The 22,242-nt window shown below is 38.7% G+C and overlaps 4 protein-coding genes across 4 annotated transcripts; 2 read left to right on the top strand and 2 right to left on the bottom strand.

Annotated features, from left to right (window-relative positions):
* Positions 1-456: 456 nt before the first annotated feature.
* zglp1 (zinc finger GATA like protein 1) lies at positions 457-7,728 on the top strand. Its single transcript, XM_080880418.1, has 5 exons — positions 457-695; positions 2,594-4,069; positions 4,177-4,289; positions 5,946-6,039; positions 6,725-7,728. The coding sequence occupies exons 1-5, from the start codon at positions 685-687 to the stop codon at positions 6,855-6,857; spliced, it is 1,827 nt and encodes a 608-aa protein (XP_080736544.1). The 5' UTR covers positions 457-684; the 3' UTR covers positions 6,858-7,728.
* Positions 7,729-9,144: 1,416 nt separating this feature from the next.
* On the top strand, positions 9,145-10,250 carry LOC308394925 (forkhead box protein D1-like). The gene has a single exon (XM_080879540.1). The coding sequence runs from the start codon at positions 9,219-9,221 to the stop codon at positions 10,134-10,136; it is 918 nt and encodes a 305-aa protein (XP_080735666.1). The 5' UTR covers positions 9,145-9,218; the 3' UTR covers positions 10,137-10,250.
* A 3,133-nt stretch (positions 10,251-13,383) lies between these two features.
* LOC308396014 (sialidase-3-like) lies at positions 13,384-14,364 on the bottom strand (the record flags this gene model as incomplete). Its single annotated transcript, XM_080881072.1, has 2 exons — positions 13,384-14,004; positions 14,107-14,364. The coding sequence occupies 2 exons, from the start codon at positions 14,362-14,364 to the stop codon at positions 13,384-13,386; spliced, it is 879 nt and encodes a 292-aa protein (XP_080737198.1).
* Positions 14,365-20,449: 6,085 nt separating this feature from the next.
* Positions 20,450-21,739, bottom strand: LOC308395785 (sialidase-3-like; the record flags this gene model as incomplete). The annotated part of the gene is made up of 2 exons (XM_080880769.1): positions 20,450-21,412; positions 21,515-21,739. 2 exons carry the CDS (start codon positions 21,737-21,739, stop codon positions 20,450-20,452), a joined length of 1,188 nt encoding a protein of 395 aa, XP_080736895.1.
* Between the last annotated feature and the right edge of the window lie 503 nt (positions 21,740-22,242).

Below are 22,242 nucleotides of genomic sequence, written 5' to 3'. Positions count from 1 at the left end.
GTTGGAGTAGTTGAGGCAAATGCAAGTCGGACTTCAGGAAGTATCCCTATGAATTTGGAGCTAAAAAGAATCAAAGTGCAAAAAAAAAAAAAAAAACTCAACTCGCAACCGTCACGCATGTGGTGAATTTAAATGTGGCTCTTGCTTTTGTGCACATTTTATTTTATAACCTCATGTGTGTGACTGCTAGTGCAAATGCACATCTGTGAAAGGTTTTAATATAGGTTGTTAAAAGTGAAATGACGACTTCAACCAGATAGCCCCCTGTCAAAGTTGGTTACCTGGTGATGACCTTAACTCTTTAGCCAGCAACCTTACAATAACAACTCAAAGGCCACGATACTGACCTTATCACTGACTCACCAACAGTTAAATAATCATTACTGGCTGCATGACTAGCTAACAGTCATTGCCGGGGAAAAGAAAAAGGGTTTTCCACTCGCGTATCCAGGCAAGTAGTAGCTACAAAATGAACAGGAGTTAGGAGTGTCAAAGCTTTTATACCCAGACAGGCTGTAATCTAGCAAACGGAAAACACCCGCGTACCTTCTTCTGGCCCCAGAATCTGATCCAGTCATAGCAACCAGCTTCAGTGGTTCGAGTTCCCCAGCAAATCGACACGCTTAATTTTTTATTTGACAACGGATTGAAGATCACGGGTGAGCGTCGAGATTGGTACTCCACATGAATGTCAGGTAAAGTGGGCTGAACGCTTGTAGTTAGAGTTACACCACGAGTTTTAAACGTGTTCATCTCATGCCTCATGATAAAGACACTGTTAGCTAGAGGCCATCACAGGTCAAAAACATAGAAGACAAAGATCGATTATGGCAGGAGGTGAAGGTGATGCACGATTAAAGATAATGGTTCGGAATATGCAATGACGGGTGCTTACTGAGATCTGATACTGAGTTTACATGAAGTGAGTCATTGCCTACAGAGTTTATTTAAATATAATCACAATGCTAAATTGTAGATCTGCTTGCATGCGCTGTAGAATTATGTATTTTTGATGAAACTTTTAGGCATTAGTTAATCCATGGCCTGTAAGAGGAAAAAAGTCACTAATTTTAAAAGCATTCATGTTAACGCATTAACGTAATATTAGTGGGATTTGCTGCTGCGCTCGCGACGGCCCGACGACCGCGAAAAATTTAGGCTACTCGACGTTCTAGAAGGCAGGAAGTGCAACATTTGACGTTCCCAAACACGTTTAAACGCCACAGAAAAGTTTTGTTACAGTCTTTCCGGTGAGTTGAACTAGTTACATTTTTTTTTAAAGTTGTTTTTTGATACAAAAACAAACATAGCATTAGCTTATCTGCTGTAACTGCATGCATATAATTGGCCGCATTAGCTCAGTTTTAGGATAGCCTTAAGTAGCATGCATGGACCATTCTGCAATGGCATGACATTTTCTGTTTCACCTATGTGCATTAATCTATGCACAAAATACCAAAACATACGTTTGCTGTGTAAATTACAATTTTTTTTCTGCGACAAAATGTAATTTATAAAAAAAATTATTGATCCAAATATAACAGTTAAAATAGTGTTGCGCCTATCTTGTCTGAAAAAGGAAGAGAAAAACAGTTAGTGACTTGTAAAGAAGATGTGATGAATGATTGACTCCGGTGCTAACACCAAAGGTAGACAAATGTCAGACCTCTTAATATAATTTTTACATTACATTTTTTTCTGACCAAATTTAATGTGTCGCTCTAATAAAACCCTGTTACCCAGTGTTACCAAAAGAACCTCCTTGACTTTGAGTCTTACAATTGACTCCTAGTATCTTTTTCTGAGCAGAATGTGTGTATAAAAAAAACAGCATTTCTGTGATCATGAGTATTTATGTCATTTGTTTGTCATTTGTATTACATAATGTATAAATAAAAGAAATAAATAATTATCTTGATAATTAATCTTGTGTAATATTATACGGTTACTGTATCATTTTTAATAACATGTTTATAAATTACTTTCTTAGCTCGCAAGAAATCTTTTTAATCTGTTTTCCTTGTAATAGACTTAATTATTATATGAATTGTGTATTTAAAAATATGTAAGAAAAATTAATAAATAAAAATAAAAATTTGAAATTAAATAGTGAAATTACTACAAAAAAGTGTGACTATTGAAAAGCTGGGCAAGGTAGATTTCAACCTGTTGTTTATTTGAAATTTATTGAGTATTTATTAATGGTCAATAATTTATTAAAAATAAATTGTTTTTCCTTAAATACGCAACAGAAAATTACATAGCGTCCAATTTAACCATTTCTGAACCCTAAATTGTCTTCCAGTTATATGACCCACATATTTAGGCCAAATGACACTATGCTATTATTTTACGTTATATAAAATATTTAGCTGCTTGCAGTCAACTTGTTGCTTGTGGACTATTGATAGAAACTAATATCTTTCAATGACCTGTGGTAGGAAGCATATTTGTCATGTCAGAGGTGTAAAGGGCTGAAGGTACAATATTTTGTAATAGAGAAAAGATGAAGACTAGAGGGAAAGTACAGGGAAAACATGCACAGATTTACCTCTGCTAGTCCTAAAGCTATTTGTTCCTATTCATGTTGCAGACTCTGCCTCAGTATGAGTACGAAATCAAGGATGCAAGCTGACTTTATCCAGGGAAACCAGAGCAAAGTGGAACACGATTCACCCCAGTCTGCACTCTTCTACCTTTTCCAAGAAGTTTCCAAGCTTGTATCCCCTATCCACAACAGTTTCCCAGACTCAGATCTACCCAGTGAATCACAGATTAAGACATATAGCCAGGATCCTTTAGTAATTAAAAAAGAAGAGGGTCCACATTCATTTGAAGCCTCTGCTAGTTCTGTCCAGGATACTTTAGAAATGAAAAAGGAAGGCGATGCACATTCATTTCATACCTGTAATGGTTCCTGCCACCATAGTTTGTCTTGTTCGCTGCCATGTAATGAGCTGGAAACGGTAAATGAGGAGTGTCAAAGCAGCAATGTCACAACTACATCACAGTGTGAACGCAATAGTCCCTGGAAAGTGCTGAGCTTGATCAACTTGCAGTGTGAAAAGCTGCTTCATTTGGAAAATCTTGAGGTGTTAGACCCAAGTTCAGCCTCATCTGCCACAAAATTAGGCTATTCAACAGTCACATTATCCACTGCAGCACCAGATGTTACAGAAGCTGCAATTGAAAGTGACACTCTAAGTGGTGAATGCATGTTAGGCCCATCTCCTCGTCTCTTTGAGAGACAAGAAATCACACCCTCTGTCAGTGCTGATGAAAAAGTGACAGGAAGACCCACAGGAGATGGATTTAAACTACAGTGCTGTGTGAAAGACTCCGAGATGGGTGTTCAGCTTAAAACTGCTGAGACAACAGACACTGACAGAGCAGACTTGCCAGGAGACAGTACAACAGCATCTCTGCATCCTCAACACAAGAACAAAACAGAAGTTAACTTCACTGTCAACACACAAATTGGGTGCAGCCAGGAGTGTGAGCAGGGTTGTTCTTCTAGCAAACAGGATATTTTAAATGCACCCTTTTTTGAATATGCTTTATCACAAGCACACAATGTATGTCTTAATACTAAGCTAACTTGTAATTCAGATGATGAGACTTGTACTACTCTATCAAAGCCAGTACTGTCACTAGATATTAATGCAAATCTTACTTTATCTGTGGAAGCCCAATGTGACGGCAGGCTGCCTCCTCTGAGCCCCATCCAACTTTGTTCACAATCACCATCACTTACATTCAGCGCTCCAGAGAATTCTCTCTTCGGTTCAAAACCAGATGAATGTGCAGATGCCCCCATAGATGGAGACACCCCTCCAACTGCCCCGATAAAATCTTCTGCACCATCCAAAGCAGAACTTTGGACAATGCAAAAGGAGGATCACGGTTCATCTTCGCACCAGTGGAGAACTAAGACTCCTAGAAAACAGCCTCATCCCAGTCGTAGTGTTGATATTCAAGACCCAGACTTCCAGGGAGTGACATTCAGGATGGACACGGAGCTAGACGAAAGCAGGGAACAGTGTCGGCTTCTCATAACTTCACGATACAGGTAGACAAACACATCTTCGGTACACGCCATGCATTACAAAACGTGGTAGGAGCTTACATGAAATCCTCTCACATTATTGGTGTTTTATCTGTGTGTACCCACAACAGCAAGGAACTCTGCAGGAGTGTGAGAAAACCCAGGCTGAGGACACGGTCATCACAGAAATCATTTAAAACTAGCAGCTCAGACGAGGAGAACGGCCACACAACCAGTGTTTTAAGTGAGTACCCCCTAACTATGTCCTCAAGCAAGCTGCTCGTTTATTTTACTGTTTTTCCTGGATCATCTAACAGAAGATGCAGAGAAGAGTTTACAGAGTATTTTGCTTGTTTTAATTAGATTTTTCAATGTTAAATATTAAGCTCAAAGTACAATTTTTTTTTTTTTTTAGCATATTTCAATGTTATTTAGTTTTTTTTTTAATATAATAATGTGCATTAAATTAAAGACATTCTGAACAAGTGTAACAGGTCATGTTGGCATCTCAGTCTTAACACAGTTTGAGACTGGATTTGTAAAAAATTTATTTAGTTATCTAATACAGACACACTGCATTTTTTCAACTTTAACTAAATTAATATGAGGAAGAAATAGTTTTTTTTTTTTTGTGCTTGCCAAAAGTGTGTCTTAGAAAATTTTGTCTTAGGAGACTTTATCCAGAATACAACACTAAACTAACCCCAGATGGTGAAACACTCAGCAAAACATCCCAATATATTAATATTGGAAATAAAAATATATAACTTTTTGTAAGAACAAATAAAATATGTAAAATACAGTATATTAAGTAATTGTAATATTTTAATGTTTAATTAATTATGAGTTATAAATAAAAGTATCTGCAGCATTACAGTGTTATAGAAGTGCATGTGTGTGTGATACCCATAATCTCCACTAGAGGACACCACCACCTTGGAAATATGTAACTCAACAGGGTCAGACAGGTGTGACTGTTTCAAACAAGTTTAGGAAAGTTGTGGTTTAAATAACTTAATACCAGAACGTGAATGTCAGCTAAGACAAGAGAAAAATAAGCTCAACTTTAAATAAATGTACTTATCATCAGGTAAAGATCTGAGTGCTAACACTATTAAAAAATACTCTAAATAATTTTTCATCATTCATATCTTTAATTTCATTCAATTTCATTCATAATTTTTCAAATCTTTTCTTCTCCTATACAAAGTTTCTTTACAAATCTATAACTATTTGACATTTGCTTATGTTTCATTTTTGGTAAAGTGGGAATGTCAGTGCGCTGTATTTCCAGCGTTTAAAGACCAAAGAGCCAATCTTCTCGACAGATATGCAGCCTTGTTCTCATATATTGGTCAGTTAACAGAAAATGCAGTATAAATGTTCCAGTGAAGTTTTAGATTGTAGTTGTATTTTTAAAAAATATAAATGTCTTTCGCTCAATTGAGGTTATTGTCTGGAGTCGGTTATTGTTTAATAATTCAATAAAGTTTTTGAGGCGTAAAATTACAAATGTATCTTTAACCTCCTAAGACCTGAACTCTTTCATGGCATGCATTTTTAATTTCTCTTTGCTATTTGGGCTGATTGGGAGCTGATAAATGTAAAAATAAAGAATCATCTTTTTACCTGATGTAGTTTCCGAAAGGAGGATATCAGGACCTTGTAGAGCAAAATTTAGTATTATGGTCTAGACAACCCAAAATGTGATGTCCACATATGTGGACACCAGGTCCTAGGAGGTTAAATGATTATTGCAAATGTAGTCGCAATGTTTGGTTGCATTAAAACACTTCCTTAATTCAGATTTTTAAAAAAATATGCTTGGAAATAAGTGATTTAAGCACACTCAGTTCAGTTTTACTGCTATTTGCTTAATCTTTCATTTCTGTTTCACTAGAGGGTAAAGTTTGTGCATCATGCTGCACCAGGAAGACCCCCATGTGGAGAGATGCCGAGGACGGGACTCCACTGTGCAATGCCTGTGGGATAAGGTAGCTCGATATTCAATATTCAATGTCTTAAACACTGAAGCTGTGCATTAGGGCTGATCACAATAATCAGTTGGATTATTGTGATTTTTAACAGAGTCTAAAATTTTCTTTGAGTCCTCATTGATGATGTTGAATTATAGCTTAAAGGAATTAATATATTCTAACTTGTATTTTGTGGAAACCTGTTCCAAATCAGTTTGTGTTGATGTTTACTTATTTTGCCAGCATTTTTCATCATGTTTTGAGCAGTCAGTTGCCACAACACTGTGCAGTTAAACAAGTTCAGGCCTCACAAACAACAGAAACGATCAACTTATTTTTTCCATTCTCACAAGAGTCTGACTGCACCTTACAGAAACTTTACTTCATGCATGACTTCCCAGACTAATGCATTAATCTCATGATTGCATGAAACGGTATGTTAGTACTCACTGGCTCATAATTTCTCTTTCAGAAATAAACACAGGTTAGCTTTGGAAATAAGGAGTAGTGCTGGGCTCAAAAGAATGTGCAGCTAATCTACTTTGGAAAAGTATTAAATGTCCATGCTTGTAAAATGCCTTGTAGTATTATTATAAATCAGTCATCTGCCTATGATAATTTGACTAAATAGCATTTATGCACCTGAGCATTAAAGGGCAAATAGTTGAACCACCACTGCATTTTTTTTCTCTTACTTTTGAAGGTATAAGAAGTACAGGGTGCGCTGTGTCAACTGCTGGCATATCCCTCGGAAAGAGGGCAACTCCAACTCGTGCTGCCTCAAGTGTGGAAACTTTGTGAGGCTGACCTCAGCTCAGCGGAAACACACCAACTAGGGAACTTGCACACATCACAGGTTTTTATGCCCACATGTGACAGAGCTTTGCACAGACGCACACAACAGTTTGAAACAATACTCGCTGCTCTCGTAAATCTTTACAGTTCACTACAGATATGACTACCTCTTACCTGACTCAAGGTATTTAAATTCGTTTTACTGTTATAGCACTGTACCTCAGACAATAGTACACATTTACCTCTATGACTGTGTGCGTCAAAAAAAGTAATAATAAAACAACTTGTAAAACATTTAAATTTGTATGGAGAAAAAAGTCTTTTCTGTACTGATCCTATTTCTGCTCCTTAATTTGTATTTAGCATGTGTGATGGAGCTTAGAAGGTTTACTTTTTGTTTTTTTTTTTGTTTTTTTTCACCAAGAGGGATATACTGAGGACGCACAGACTTTGTAGCAGAGCTGAGAATCCTTTATACAAATAAATGGGATACTGAAGGACCACTGTCAGAAAGTGACGCATTCAGTGGAAAGTTTAGTCGTGAAATTTTTCATCGAAATAGCTTCAGTGTCGCTTACATATAATGGTCAGTAGTACCCGACAGCTGTAATAGAAAGTTATTTCTGTACAGGCCCTGAGCTCAGTGCTGCTTTTCACTGTTATTAACTGTAAAACACTCCTACTGCTCCTAATCCTGACAGCGACAGTTCAGTTACTAAGTTCATCAGATGCATTTAGTTGAACAAGTTAAATCAAGCTATTTATTTTGTTGTCTTTGTTGTTTTTTCTAATTGTGGTTGTAATAAGTGGTCACTTTTCTTTGGTATTTATTTGGGCCATTGTTTCTGAGCATTATTTTATTTGGCTTGTTAAATCGGTGTGTAGATTTCCTTAGTATTGCTGGTTTCTGTGAGATGGGGAAAAGGGGTTTTGTGTGTGTTTGCATGGGTTTTTGTTTGTATTAAATTCATGAACAAACCTGTGTCTCCCCGTTCTTCATTTAAGAATTTAGCTTAGTATTGCAGTGACTGTAAAATGATAAATTGGTTTCAAATGGGTGCACATATCAAATTAAAGTACAGTGAGAGGGAAGAAAGGTTCAGTAATGAGGCTTCCCACAGTTCCTTCAGCCCACCATGCACTACAGGCCTGCTGGCCAAGTGGGTGGCCTCGCACGGATTGATACAGTGCAGCTATTATTTCAAAATGGATTACGTCTTCTTGAGTTGGCTCTCTTGCCTGTGCTAAACCATCCAGCAAAGAGCAATACTGAAGGAAATGAGCGCTATGTAAGCCAAGGACATAAAAGAGAGCTCAAGCTCAATGAAATTCATATGCCTGCTCTTATTTTACATTACACATGCTCCAAAACGTCTCACCTGCTGCGGTCATTTAAACATCAGCTATAATCAATAATGAATGAATGTACACAAATCAAATTTTATGGTACTTGGCAGCCTGTCCAGCTTTGTTCTTCTGATACTGGAGTGCAGTTCAAAGGCGAGCCTTATGCATTTACTCAGTTACGTTTGCTTAAAGACCTCTGTGGAGATTTATTCATTTTAATTGTTGCTGAAACATTATGGGTACATAAAATAAGGCTAATTGTTCAATTAGCAGATAGTAGATAAAATGGCTAAGCCTGGCTCTCCAACCCTATTGTACAATGTTAAGGCCGAAATACTTTTTCTGTTTTGCTTTTGCAGTTTCACTTTAATTAGAAGGCATTGTTTTACTGCTTGATGTATACCATTCATCAAATCTAGCAAATGAAATGTATTAAGTCTTTTTTTTATAGTCGCAAAGTTCTGTACACAAAAAGGGTACAATAAATAAGAACACGAAGTGGCATAATAGCCAAGAAAAAGAACAACTTAATCGGTACACACGCAAAGATTACTGAGTCAGAAAACTGTGTAGATCCCCAAAAAGTTTAATAAATAAATAATATGCATCATGGACGTGCAGTTTAAATGTACTTGAAAGCAACACACAACAGTAAAAAAACAACATATAAAGAAGGAAGAAAAGAATAAAAATAAGACCTTTATTTTTTTTTTAAAAAAACAAACAACTATAGTTAAAGCGTGTATACACTGGAGAAAATATGCACGAGTTAGTGTAATTAGTGTAACCACGCCTTCAGTATCATCGTTTAATTTCTCTATCTTTGATTAAATAAAGTGTTTCCCCCCACAGCTTCAGGTTTGTGGATACCTGCAGCTGTGTTAAAACAGACTGCGTGAGGAGGAGGGGGAAGTTCGGAGTGGGAGGCTCAAAAGTCAGGATGCAGTCAGATGCGCGACTTTTTTTGTGAATGAAAGGAAACGAGGGGGTCTCCACTTTCTGTCCTAGACAGGCACTGAATCTCGCCCGCTGGGGCCTACCGGACAGTCCGGATCATGACGCTGGACAACAAGCCCATGGATGAGGCGGACATTGAAGTGGGGGGCCAGGCGGACTGCAGAGAAGTTGTGAGGAGGACAGATGTATCAGTGTTCGGGGAGAGTAATGTAGACTTGGAGCGACGGCCTTCATCCTTTTCTCCTGGCGTGCAGGGAGAGGACGACTTTGAAGTCCGACTGCAGGAGGGTCCCGGAAGGAGAATTGCCTCGGTGAAGCCTCCGTACTCTTATATCGCTCTCATCACCATGGCCATCCTCCAAAGCCCCAAAAAGAGGCTCACTCTCAGTGAGATATGCGATTTTATCAGCCAGCGCTTTGTTTATTATCGGGAGAAGTTCCCTTCGTGGCAAAACTCAATCCGTCACAACTTGTCTTTGAATGACTGCTTTGTCAAAATGCCCCGGGAACCCGGGAACCCAGGCAAGGGGAATTACTGGACTCTGGATCCCATGTCGGCGGATATGTTTGAAAATGGGAGTTTTCTTCGTCGCAGGAAACGCTTTAAGCGGCAAAGTTTATATTTGGCACCGATGAAAGGCTCCAGGGCGCAGGAGCTCACTTTGATGCCCGTTTTTCCTCTCCTCGGAGTGCGCAGGGTGGTCTCTAGTCTCCAGAGTCCCGATTTGTACCGAGATCAGGATCTAGAAAGTGGTTTCGAGTCCCGGGTTATCCCCAACAGACCACCTGTAAGCAACGTCACACCTGCGCTTTCCTCGATCCTCTCCAAAAATTTCCCTTCTTGTCAAAACTTGGAACATTTGGACGCCGGATGCTGCGCCGCTGTGCGATCTTTGCCTCCGACCTCCTGCCTCCTGCATCCCGTTTCACTCCACGGAATGATACCCAACTTCACTCTTTCGCAGCTGCCTGCTTTTCCCGACGGGATCTTTAAGATTTCGTCTAGTTTAATTTAATCTAATGATGTGCGCCTGCACTGAGACCGACAAGGCTACCAAATACTGAATCTGATTCCCTGAAGTAAATGCTTTCAACACGGATGTTTTTAAAATCTTTCAGTGTGTTTGGAATAAAATGGATCATTTTAATTTCGTGTGTGCACTTTTTATTACAATTATTTGTTACACCGGAATGTGTATAAGATTAAAAAGACCATATCAAATGAACCCGGTTCATATAAATGCATTCAGCTATGTTTTTAATTATTACTGCTTAATTTTAAATCTTTTTTACGACTGAATACAACTAAAGTCTAGACTTAAATGACAAATTTGCAGGATTTTAAATAAAATTGTGAAAACAACGAGAAATTAAAAAAAATAAGTTTAATATTCTTAATTTTACTTGACGATGATAAATCATAAAGAGACTGTTTAGGCTTATACAAATATTAATGACAATATCCATCATTGTGTGGCAAATGGGCCATTTGATTTTGTATCATTTTAAGATAAAAGAATACGTATGTTTAAATAATTTAAATACACTGATTATTCTGAACACCCACAGTCTGCGCCTACAGCGTTCACAGTTCAACTATCGATCTATCTGAAGAACAGGATGATCAGTTCCCGGTGTTGTGTCGTGATTATTTTGATTATTTAGATTATTTTGTGGTGGGTGACTAGTTTGCTACCTAGAGAATGAAAGAACACAAGACATCTGGGCATGTACACGTGTTATCCTTCCCTTTTCTGTTTAGCTTTGGCCGGTTTGAGTGCATATATATTCGCTCACATCCTACTGCAAACCAGGCCTTCTTTATTAAAACCACGTCTTCATTTTTCAAAACACTTCTGTCAGGCGAGCTAATAGTCACGTTTTTGCTTTGTGGTGTACTCCAGCCTGTACACAGCAAGAATATTAGATTCACTCAATCAACGGGCTGCTGGGTATTATTACAAGTTATGCCTCGTCTTTATTTAGAAGTTCTCCGTGGTGTTTGATATGCAGAGATGAGTTGTGGAGGATGGCTGATTTCCCAGAAGAAAGCTTCGGATCCAAACACACACACACACACACACACACACACACACACACACACACACACACACACACACACACACACACACACACACACACACACAGCAAAATAGGAACAATTATGATTAAAATGTGCAGAATTATCAAGATCAAAGGCCCTTTGGCACTTTCTTTCTAGAGAAATGCAGAAATATGTATAAACCATTTCATTATTGTAGGTCTGAGAGGAGTTAACCATTTAATTTGCAAATGTGCAACTCATCAAAAGAAAAGGCATGTTTGCGTGTATGCTGTGTTTGAAAAATGGTGGCATTGGTTCTTAAACTGACATATAAAACTGACATATAAAAAGCACCATGCGTCAGTAAGAGATTAGAACAAATTTCCTCCATATCCTGCCAATATTAGTAATGCATATAGTCTCTATAAAGAGTGCATAAACCTAACCTCTACACTCAGATCTATAACAATCATCTATTGTTCTATTTTTGTAATTGTACTCATGGTTGAACACTTTAATTCTAAAGGTGCACAGATAATTTACAGTATTTGTGAAATAAAATAATAGTTTTACAAATTTCAGGAGTTTTGCTCATGATTTTAAATTCTTGAAGATGAAAGAATGTGATCAACATGGACTGGACAAGTTGCTCTTAGGAACCATGTTTCTGAATCCATGACAGGTAATCTCTACTAAGAAGTTTGATGTGTCCCATAAATGGTCTTTTACCATGTTTTAACATCTGTCTTTAACTAAAATCACCCTCAGGGTACAGTCTGCTTTTCATACTCAGTTCTACTGAGTTTTTTTCGGCTACAGCTGTGCAGCAAGTGGAAGACTTTATTGAAGGAGTGGAATTTAATGAGTCAACATTTTACTTATTTCAATTTACTATTTATTCATTCTTGAATATGATTAACCTTTCATCTCCTTTTCTCTTTTGTTTCTTGCAACAGGCTTTCGCTGAGGACAAAGAAAGTGATGTTAATATTTGCAGTAAAAATAAATGAATAATCATCTAGGCTCTTTGTGATGCTCCATAAATCCTCAGTTCTTTTTACCAGTAAGAGACAAAGTGGGTTTGGACATGAAATGTGATCACAGCAACAGCACGCGATGAGAGAACACCACAGAAATAGTCCTTGTTGTCCTGTTTTTGGCTGCTCTCCCTCAGTCACTCCTAACCCTGTTCAAGGAAGGATTGTTATGGCTCCATTTGTTTCACGTCTCCTTTCAAACTGCTGCACTTTCTCGATAAACAGCAGAGAGGATATTTCCGGCACTTTCAGAAGGATGACAGCAAATATCTGCACTGCTAAAGCTTCTGTGGCATCTTTCAATAAGTGGAAATTTAGTTTCAATTCTTTCTTTCTTTCTTTCTTTCTTTCTTTCTTTCTTTCTTTCTTTCTTTCTTTCTTTCTTTCTTTCTTTCTTTCTTTCTTTCTTTCTTTCTTTCTTTCTTTCTTTCTTCCTTCCTTCCTTCCTTCCTTCCTTCCTTCCTTCCTTCCTTCCAGATCTGATGCACATTTTCCTTGGCATTCTGTCTAACGGCCAGCAGGGGCTCCTCTGGTTGCAAAAAGTCTTAAGAGAGCATGACCTTACTGCACTTTCCCGATCAGTTTATGCTCTCAGTCTCCTGTTTCCAGTCTTACCCAAGTGTTGCTTTTGCAATTTAAGTTCTTTTGAGTAAATGAAGGTATGAATTTATTTATCATGAGTTTTTCTTTAGTCAAATGTGGTTCAAAACACTACAATGGTAACACGACGTGAATGTTCAGCCTGAGGATTCACACAGTACTTCACACACCTTTGGCATAAGTGTATATGTAGTCTATGTGAAGAAGAAGAAGAAGAAGAAGAAGAAGAAGAAGAAGAAGAAGGAGGAGGATAAGAATGAAAATGAGGAGGAGGTTAGCCACTTTTTTGTTTGATTTGGCACAGATTTTTTTCTGGATGCCCTTTGTGTTGCAACCCTTCCACTTATCTATTATTAAACATAAACTTCTGCATCACCTATAAGATAATGTCTCCAGTCAACTAATTATGTTTCATATAATAAATATGTTGATACCAAAGTACTGTAGTACATACCGCAGTACTGAGGCAGTATATCTTTGTTCCAATTACCAAGAAATTAAAGCTGAAAGCAGCAATTATGAAGACTTTGCATCTTTGATATTGTGCATGAGAGAAACTTCACGGGCAGCATGTCGATGCCTTCAGAGCAGGACTCTTATTGGATGCTGCATAAAGAAGACAAGCTTGTTTCCAGGTTGGAGATTGTTGAACTTAACTCCATTATCATCACTGACTGCTTCCACTTGATAGCCGCCCACATTACGGGCGTTGCAGTAGATGTGGTCTTTGGAAATTTCAACTATTTCACACTCAACTGATACCGTATTAAACAGTTCACCAAATTTCCAGTTTTTGCCATGACTACCACTATACAGTGAGAGTGCATACGATTTACTGTTTGGTAAGAAACAAGGTTTGCAGCAAAAGGAAGTATAAGCATAAACTGGGATAATCAGTCGACCACTCTCTGCTGGAATACCATGGCCTGGCCCAACAGCAAATGTGGACCAGTTTTTTATTTCACTCAGTTCGTCCGTCAAATCGATCACATCGCTCCAGGTTTCTCTGAGATCCTCACTTGTGATGAAGCAGAGACGGGTCCGGTTGTCACAGTTTTCTTTCTGGTACATTTCAGTGATAGCGTCTTCAACACAGATGAAAAACAGGAAAAGTTTGTTGTTGACCTTGCCATACACCGAGCAGGGGTTCATTGGACGGTATCCTTTGATAAGTGCCTTTTCCACCTCTTTGAGCTCTGACCACTAAAAGAGAGATTGTTCAGGAGTAAACAAAACAGAACAGTTTAAAGCAGGAGCGTAATTAACAAGTAATTTAGAACTGAAATGGTTGATTATCACTATTACCCCAACCGTCTTCTTAGAGGATCCCTCCTTGATCTTTCCTGTTCTCATAACCAGCTTTTCTCCGCTGGTATCATCTGAAGTCTTCCTCTGCTCTGCAAAGGCAAATAAAGTTTTACTTTCTCTCTCATACAGAAGAGCAGGGATCCTGTAAACGTTTCCAGCAGTTTCATTAGATGTAAAAAGAGTTTGCTTCTGCAGCTGAGCTTTTGGTAAAGGTACGGTGAACATGGTTGGTGTCCTTGCATGCAAAATGACCATGTAATAAAGGTCTTGCTGGTTATATCTCTATGACTGTCAAAGTTTGTCTGATGGGGATTTTATAAGGCTGGTTTGTACACAGTGTGACTTTTCATTTTCTGAAGAAATTATTAACATTTCAGTGAGCTGAAGTCTCCCCTTGTTGAGAAAGCCAAGTCCAAGGAAAGAGGTGGTTCCGGAAAACAAGCTTAGATCAGAATTAACATAACCCGTCTGTGTAGGCAACTACCTCAGCAAACAGACACAACCCAGGTAGCATAAATTAAGCATTACCGGTTGGATGTGTGAAAAGCAGCCACTTGTTCAAGTTCTGGCTTGGGTCATTTTTTGTATTTGCACTTTCATTTTGAGTTGGAAAGGACACCACACTTCCTTGCCAGTCTGAATTTGTTTACACAAGCTTCCCAGCAGATTAAAGTGTGCTAAAATTAATTATAATTACTGACAGCTTCCAGTCAAGAGCCTTTGTCACTGTGAGCATTGCAGTAATTTGAACTGAGGTCTTTTTCACCATGAACCTCTGTCATTTCACATTTACCTGATCTTGCAATGATCATACTGCATTATTTGACGTGTACTGCCCTCTTCATCACTGGAACTACAACGAATATCAAGTAATCAGTATAAAGTGGCACGATCTGTTTGAATACCAGTGATTACAGTGCTCTCTACACAGACCAAAAGGCTTTTGCTTGTCTTCTCATACACATCATGTACACCCATGTGTATTAGGCTATGGTAGGGGTATCAGTTTAAAAGAGATGGCATCAGTTCGTAAATAAAAGAAGCAGCACCATGCATCAGTGGGACATTTTAACAAATTTGTCCCAATCCATACAGTCTTTATAAATAGTAAATGAACCCAAACTTTGCACCAAAATCTCAGCAATCGTCTGTTCTTCTATTCTAAAATTGTACCCAGTGTTAAACTCTTTAATTCTAAAGCTACACAAATTATTTATGGTATTTCAATATATCAGAATATACAAATACTGAAGCTTTGTTTACACGTTTACATATCTTTAAGATGAAAAGATGTAATACACAAGTTTCTCTTAGGAACCATGTTTCTATATTGATCCATGACAGGTAATCTCTACTAGGAAGTTTGATGTGACTCATAAATGGTCTTTTACCATTCGTCTTCAACCGAAATGACCCTCAGAGTACAGTCTGCTTTTCATACTCAGTTCTACTAAGTTTTATTCGGCTACAGCTCACACACACACTCTCAGCCCTTGTAAAAAAAAAAGTGTGTGTATATTTCATGGTAGCCCAATAAAGTCAGCTGGTAAAGTCTGAGGAGGAGCCTTTGAGATGTGAGTCCTGTGACAGTAAATATGCTGCAGCATTTCAAGCAGGAGACCCCTTCCATTAAAACCTGCAAGAGACAGATGATATACAGCAGCAGGGCCACAAACTCATATTTCATTTATACATCTGTGCAGCAAGTGGAAGAGTTTATCGAAGGAGTGGAAATTAGTGAGTCAAAATCTTACTTATTTCATAATTTCAATTTACTGTTTATTCAGTCTTGAATATGATTAACCTTTCATCTCGTTTATTACAGGAAACAGGGAATCCTGTTCAAGGAAGGATTTTTATAGCTTTATTTGTTTCGCACGTCTCCCTTCAAACTGCTGCACTTTCTCGATAAACAGCACAAAGGATCCTTGGAGCACTTTCAGAAGGATGACACCAAATATCTGTACTGTTACAGATTCTGTGAGGAAGGACATTTCTTTTAAATTTGTTCTTTAAATTTTCTTTCCTTTTCTTTTTTTAATATCTAACATTTCCCTTAGCATTGTTTTTTTTTTTTTTTTGCCCTTTCACTGTATTTATAAAACATGGATGTCATCTCCAGCTCTCAGGAGAGAAACATACTCCAAGTTCCTGATGTGCCTTCTGTCTAATGGCCAGCAGGGGCTCCTCTGGTTGCAGAACCAAGTCTTACAGTTTTTTCTGAATGCTTAAACCCTAACTGTGATTCCTGTAGCACAATCTTTAAAACTATTCAGACTTATAGCAAAACCACTCACTGAGTTTGCAAAACTAAAAGCACAAAAACTGCTTTGCACTAGTGATGGGCAGATGAAGCGTCATGAAGCACTGAAGCTTTTCATCCAATTGGTTCACCGCAGCGCAAAGCTTCTTGAAGCTTTATTTGCTCTAGTAGGACACCTACTGGACATAAAAATATTAGTTGGCATGAATTTGAAGAGTGTGGCCTTTTGCACACAGCCTGTAAATGTCAACAACAAAAGGAGTGTGTAAAACATGTATATTGTAGTGATGCAGTATACTGTGTATATTTATACTGGCAGTATGGAAAATGATTATTTGGAAATGCTTAAAATGGAAATGATCATTTACTGTGAGGTGAGGTGTGGTTGGGGTGTGGACAGTGGTTGTGCTTTTGTAACGTTGAGGTATGGACAGCTACACACTGAGGCGTCAGTCCTGCCCATATTTTATTCAGTAAAAACTAAATTTTCACTGCTTTTATGACCTTTAGTGGGGAGAACATAGCTAGGATTTAATGATTTAACAAATCTTTTGAATCCTTTCCTCCACAATGCTAAATGGCTGGGAGTCCTCAATCACCATGCTAACCAGGTCTTCATCTATTTGAGATTGTTCTCCTGAGGAAAGACAATAAAGACAAAGCACAAATATAAATATCACACACGTAACTTATTACAGTTGTATAATATTGTTATATCATTTAGTAACATTACGGCATGCTATTATTATCATGGCATTTGATGGCTCACCTGGTCTTGCTCCACAATCGGTGTTCCCCTTATTCTCATGCAAAGCTCTGTAGTGCCTAAGCATGGATGAGGTGTTGTTGTTATATCCCAGCTCCCTGGCACATAGCAAACACTTCACCTTGTACAAAAGTAAAGCCGCGTAACATAGATTGTATTGCACCATCAGTGTTATGAAAATCCTCTACACCCCCCCCCCCCCCCCCCCCCAATTTTTGCACATGTCGAGGAGCGTGTCAGGCTACATTTCACTGTGTGTTATACTTGTATAACTATGCATGTGACAAATAATAAAGAACCTTGAACCTTGAACCATCTTCTGTAGAAATACCTTGTTGGGAGGAATAAGATCAAAATGTTCCCACACAGGGGAGGACATCCTCCTCTTCTTAGCTGCCTCAATTCTCTCCTGACTTTCTCTCCTCACTCTCATAAACCTCCAAACTGTCTCCAAACTCTCACTAACCGCAGCTCTCCATCAAACACCCACATTTTGATTGAAGTCTGGGGGGTTTGTATCGCTGTCACATCTCGCGGCAAAGTTCGAACCACTTCATGAACCAGTCACGTGGTACAGCCGGGCAGCGAGGCTTCGGACGTCATCATTTTCAGCTCCTCCCATAAATGAAGCATCGCGGAAACGCCCCCTCCATTACTCGACACAAGCTTCGGAGCCTCAATACAGAACGTCACATCACTAATCAGAGCTACTGTAATTGATCATGTAGTAAATCATGGTCACTCAATGAGAGAGGCTGGTCAGAGAGTGCAGCCAAATCTGCAATGCTCTACAGTGGCATCTATTGCTAGAGTTTTCCGGCAAACCAACAGGTAACTTGTATTCTGCAAGGGCATTTGCACATTTCAGAAGTAAATAAGCTTTTGTGTAATTGTTGTTGCATTTCTGCTTAGGACTCAACGGTTACCTCACACAGGAGGGAGAGGACGGATGTTCACTGATGTGCAGGAAACTGCCATTGTTGATATGGTCATCAGAAACAATGGGATAAAACTCACTGAAATTAGACAGAGTCTTGGCAGACAACGTTACTTTTGCAAATATTCACAGTGTAAGCATAACAACAATTTCTAGAGTCCTGAAAAAACATCAGGTCAGGATGAAACAGTTGTACACTGTGCCTTTTGAGAGGAACTCTGAACATGTCAAGCAACTCAGGAACCAGTATGTCCAAGTAAGATCAGAATAAAATACAGATCTGTTTTTGAACAAAACCAAACACACAAAGACAATTATACAAATTTACTACTGTAACAGCTTATGTTGCCATGTGGATTTATGTTAGAGAGTCATGGAGATTGAAGGCAGGCAAACACACCACATTTTCATCTTTGTGGATGAGGCAGGTTTCAACTTGGCCAAAGCACGGCGACGAGGGAGGAATGTGATTGGGAAGAGAGCCACAGTGAATGTCTCGGGCCAGAGGGGTGCCAACATCACAATGTGCGCAGCAATATCCACTGATGGACTGCTGCTACACAGACCACTAATTGGGCCATACAACACTGAACGGCTCCTTGCGTTCCTGCATGATCTCTATGGAAGGGTTGTGCTAGGTGAGGAAAGGGATGCGGAGAGAAGGAATCAGCCAACATTTATGATTGTATGGGACAATGTGGCATTTCATCACTCCCGTGCAGTCAGAGTGGTTTGCAGCCCATCCCAGAATGGAGTCTCTTTTCCTCCCACCTTACTCTCATTCCTCAACCCCATAGAGGAATTCTTTTCCTCATGGCGGTGGAAGGTTTACGACCATCATCCACATGATCAAATGTCCCTCCTGGATGCAATGAATGCTGGATGCCTGGACATATCAGCAGAAGATTGCCAGGGATGCCTAGGTGTATTGCTCTAGATGACACAAGATGTGATGTGGATGAGAACCTGTGGCCAAATGGAGAAGACAGAGTAGATTAGCATTACTATTGTATGTGCATCAGTGGATGGTGTGTATACACATTCTTGTATTTTGGGATTACTTGGTGCAAAAAAATAAAAATACATAAACAAATATTAACGAATTCTGCATGATGTCTGATTCATTCCAGTGACATACATTGAAATTATAAACAGAGATGTGTCCTTGTTTTACACAAGAAAACACTGTAATGCTACATGTTGTTAGTGTTTTTTAGGTCATTGTTTTGTGGGTGACAAAGTGTGTTTGTCGGCTGTCAACCTTTGCTAGTGTTCTGGAAGAATGAGTTTATTTGAGACCTGGATAAAGTGTTTTGGTAGTTGTAGTGCATTTTGAATGTGAAATGAACTACTTTGCCAAGCTGACGGTCAGTTAGGAGGATTGTGTGAAGAGTTTTGCAAAAGTGACCTAAGTATTGTGAAATGTGTCCTAGCAGCTGTAAAAAAAGAAAAAAACAAACAAACTTGCAGACAGGCAAGTGTTCAACAGCATAAACCATGTGAGCATCACCACCATCAGACGCATGTCCTGTGGCTAGACCCCAACAGACGGCGGGATCCATGAGCCCACGTATGCACAATTGTCATGATTTTTTTGTGTTTACAGTATAGTGTTTTTGCTATTACTGTATTATGGTTTTGTTTTTTTGCTTTATCTGAATTCATGGTGCTGCAATGTACAATATTGAGTAGGCCTGTTTGCTTTTTTTTGGTTGTTTGAAAATGTGTCTCCTGAAAATATGCCTTCTGAATAAACGATGAAAATCAAAGACTGCAGTGTTTTATATAAAGTAGACTAGTGTGTTCCCCCTGATCTGTAAGTGTTTGCATATGATGCAAGTATGCGTCATTTTGTCAACAGTTACATTTTGACAAAGAAATGTTAGGTTTTGACAGCAGAGTTTAGGTTTTGAGAGTAGTTTCAATTTGGCACAAATGTGAATGGTATATTTCCCAGTGTTGTGTCATGTTCACTTGTGTTTAGAGTTTTGGCACAATGAGCGAAGTTTTGCAAAATGTGTTCAAGCAACGGGCGAAAACTGTAATATGATATTTGCAACATTAGGTATGTTTTCTTCAAGGAGTGAATAACTAGATTGAAACTTTTGTTTAAACTGAGCATCCATGTTTAATACTCACTGAAAACAGGAGAAACTGTTTTGTTTCCTTCAATTTATTAAAGTATTTTTTAAAGTGTTAATCCTACAAGCTTCTCAGTTTTCTTATTCATTTTTCATGCAACAAGCAAATAAAGATTTTTACATACAAAGCAACACTTAGCGCTTTAAGTCGTGCACATATACATATGAATCTTTTCATCTACACACCTGAATAAAAATTATTCTTTTTATATTTTTCTTTTCTTTTCTTCAGTTTATTTCTTGGTGATGTCTTTATAGCTAAAGACAACAGAGGCTATCTGCTCATGTATTTCCTGCTGCCCACACTCAAACAGACATGCAAAGCAGCCATCATCAATGTAAGCCAGGTCTGAGTAACCACTGGGTCCCTCATTAATGATGCAGGGTTCGCTCCATGCCTTTGGATCACGTGGGGATTTGTTCAGATACACACCAAGATCAATCCTGCGCGATTTACTGGTTGGGTGTGTGAACAGCAGCCACTTGTTTTGGTTTGTTTCACTTTGTGCAGTTCCACTTTGTTCTTGAGCTGGAAAGGAGACCACACTTCCCTGACATCCTGAGCACTTTGTTTCTGTAAGCTTAGTGCATCTGAATTTTCTGAAGGTAAAACCTTTATTCACACTGACAGCTTCCACTCGAGAGGAGCAAAAACTTCGAGCATTGCAATAAATGAAACTGGAGCGGGTGTCTTCATAGACCTCTGCCATTTGACATTCGCCTGATTCTGATTGCAACGTTTGACCAAATTTCCAACTTTTATCAGGATCATCACTATACAGTGAGAGTGCATATGATTTACAACAGCAACTGAACGAACATGCAACTGGTTTACAACAGCAATTCATGAGGCAAGTACTTCTGCAATAAGCATAAACTGGGATAATCAGTCTACCACTCTCTGTTTGAATACCATGGCCTGGCCCAACAGCAAATGTGGACCAGTTTTTTATTTCACTCAGTTTGTCCGTCAAATCGGTCACATCGCTCCAGGTTTCTCCGAGATCCTCACTTGTGATGTAGCAGAGACGGGTCCTGTTGTCATAGTATTCTATTTGGTCATGCTCAGTGATGCCGTCTTCAACACAGATGAAAAACAGGAAAAGTTTGTTGTTGACCTTGTCATACACCGGGCAGGGGTTCATTGGACGGTGTCCATCAATAAGTGCCTTTTCCACCTCTTTGAGTTCTAACCACTAAAAGAGAGATTGTTCAGGAGTAAATAAAACAGAACAGTTCAAAACAGGACTGTAACTAACAAGTAATTTAGAACTGAAATGGCTGATTATCACTATTACCTCAACCGTCTTCTCAGAATCCTCCTTCATCTTTCCTGTTCTCATAACCAGCTTTTCTCCGCTGGCATCATCTGAAGTCTTCCTCTGCTCTGCAAAGGCAAGTAAAGTTTTACTTTTTTCCTCATACAGAAGAGCAGGGATCCTGTAAACACATTGAGCAGCTTCCTTAGATTCAAAGACAGGTTGTTTCTGCAGCTGAGCTGTTGTTGAACATCCACAGCCCATGTTTGCTGTCCTTGTGTATAAAATGGATATTAAATTATAAAGAAGCCTTGCTGGGTTTATCTCTGCGGTCCTAGAATTTGATGTTGCTTTGACTTTTATAGGCTGGCTGTTAGAGAGTGTGGATGAGGGAGGGATCTTTGTTTTTATCACAGATCGATGGTCATTTCTGAGGAAATGATTCACATTTCCCTGAGCTCCAACCCCCGTTCCCTTAACAAAATAAATAGGCAAAATCCGTCTTTCATCATGCATGGGAGAAGAAGAACATATATCACAGAAAATTTACAATAAAAATCATGATTTAGGAAGTAAAAAACATCATAACACAAACACAAAACATTAAAAAGTAATCCTGATATTATATGGTTTTTGAAGTCTTGATGAATAGAAAAGAGAAATCAAGCATAGAAGATTTAATAGAAGGTCAAAATGATGGTCAGACTTCAGACTGAGCTGGAATCCAATGAGAAGAGACCACTAAGTGCACTAACTCAGAAAAGTCC

This window comes from Rhamphochromis sp. 'chilingali' (genome assembly GCF_963969265.1).
Source record: "Rhamphochromis sp. 'chilingali' genome assembly, chromosome: 4".
NCBI classification, from domain to species: Eukaryota; Metazoa; Chordata; class Actinopteri; order Cichliformes; family Cichlidae; genus Rhamphochromis; species Rhamphochromis sp. 'chilingali'.
The sequence above is the reverse complement of the archived record's forward strand: the minus strand, read 5'-3'. Positions and strand labels throughout refer to the sequence as shown.

What these genes read in the sequence shown, in the direction of transcription:
- zglp1 (XM_080880418.1), top strand. An exon ending in CTCATAACTTCACGATACAG is followed by an intron (nt 4,070 to 4,176) that starts GTAGACAAACAC and finishes TACCCACAACAG; the next exon opens with CAAGGAACTCTGCAGGAGTG. An exon ending in TGCAATGCCTGTGGGATAAG is followed by an intron (nt 6,040 to 6,724) that starts GTAGCTCGATAT and finishes TTACTTTTGAAG; the next exon opens with GTATAAGAAGTACAGGGTGC.
- LOC308394925 (XM_080879540.1), top strand. Translation starts at nt 9,219, where the DNA reads ATGACGCTGGACAACAAGCCCATGGATGAGGCGGACATTGAAGTGGGG.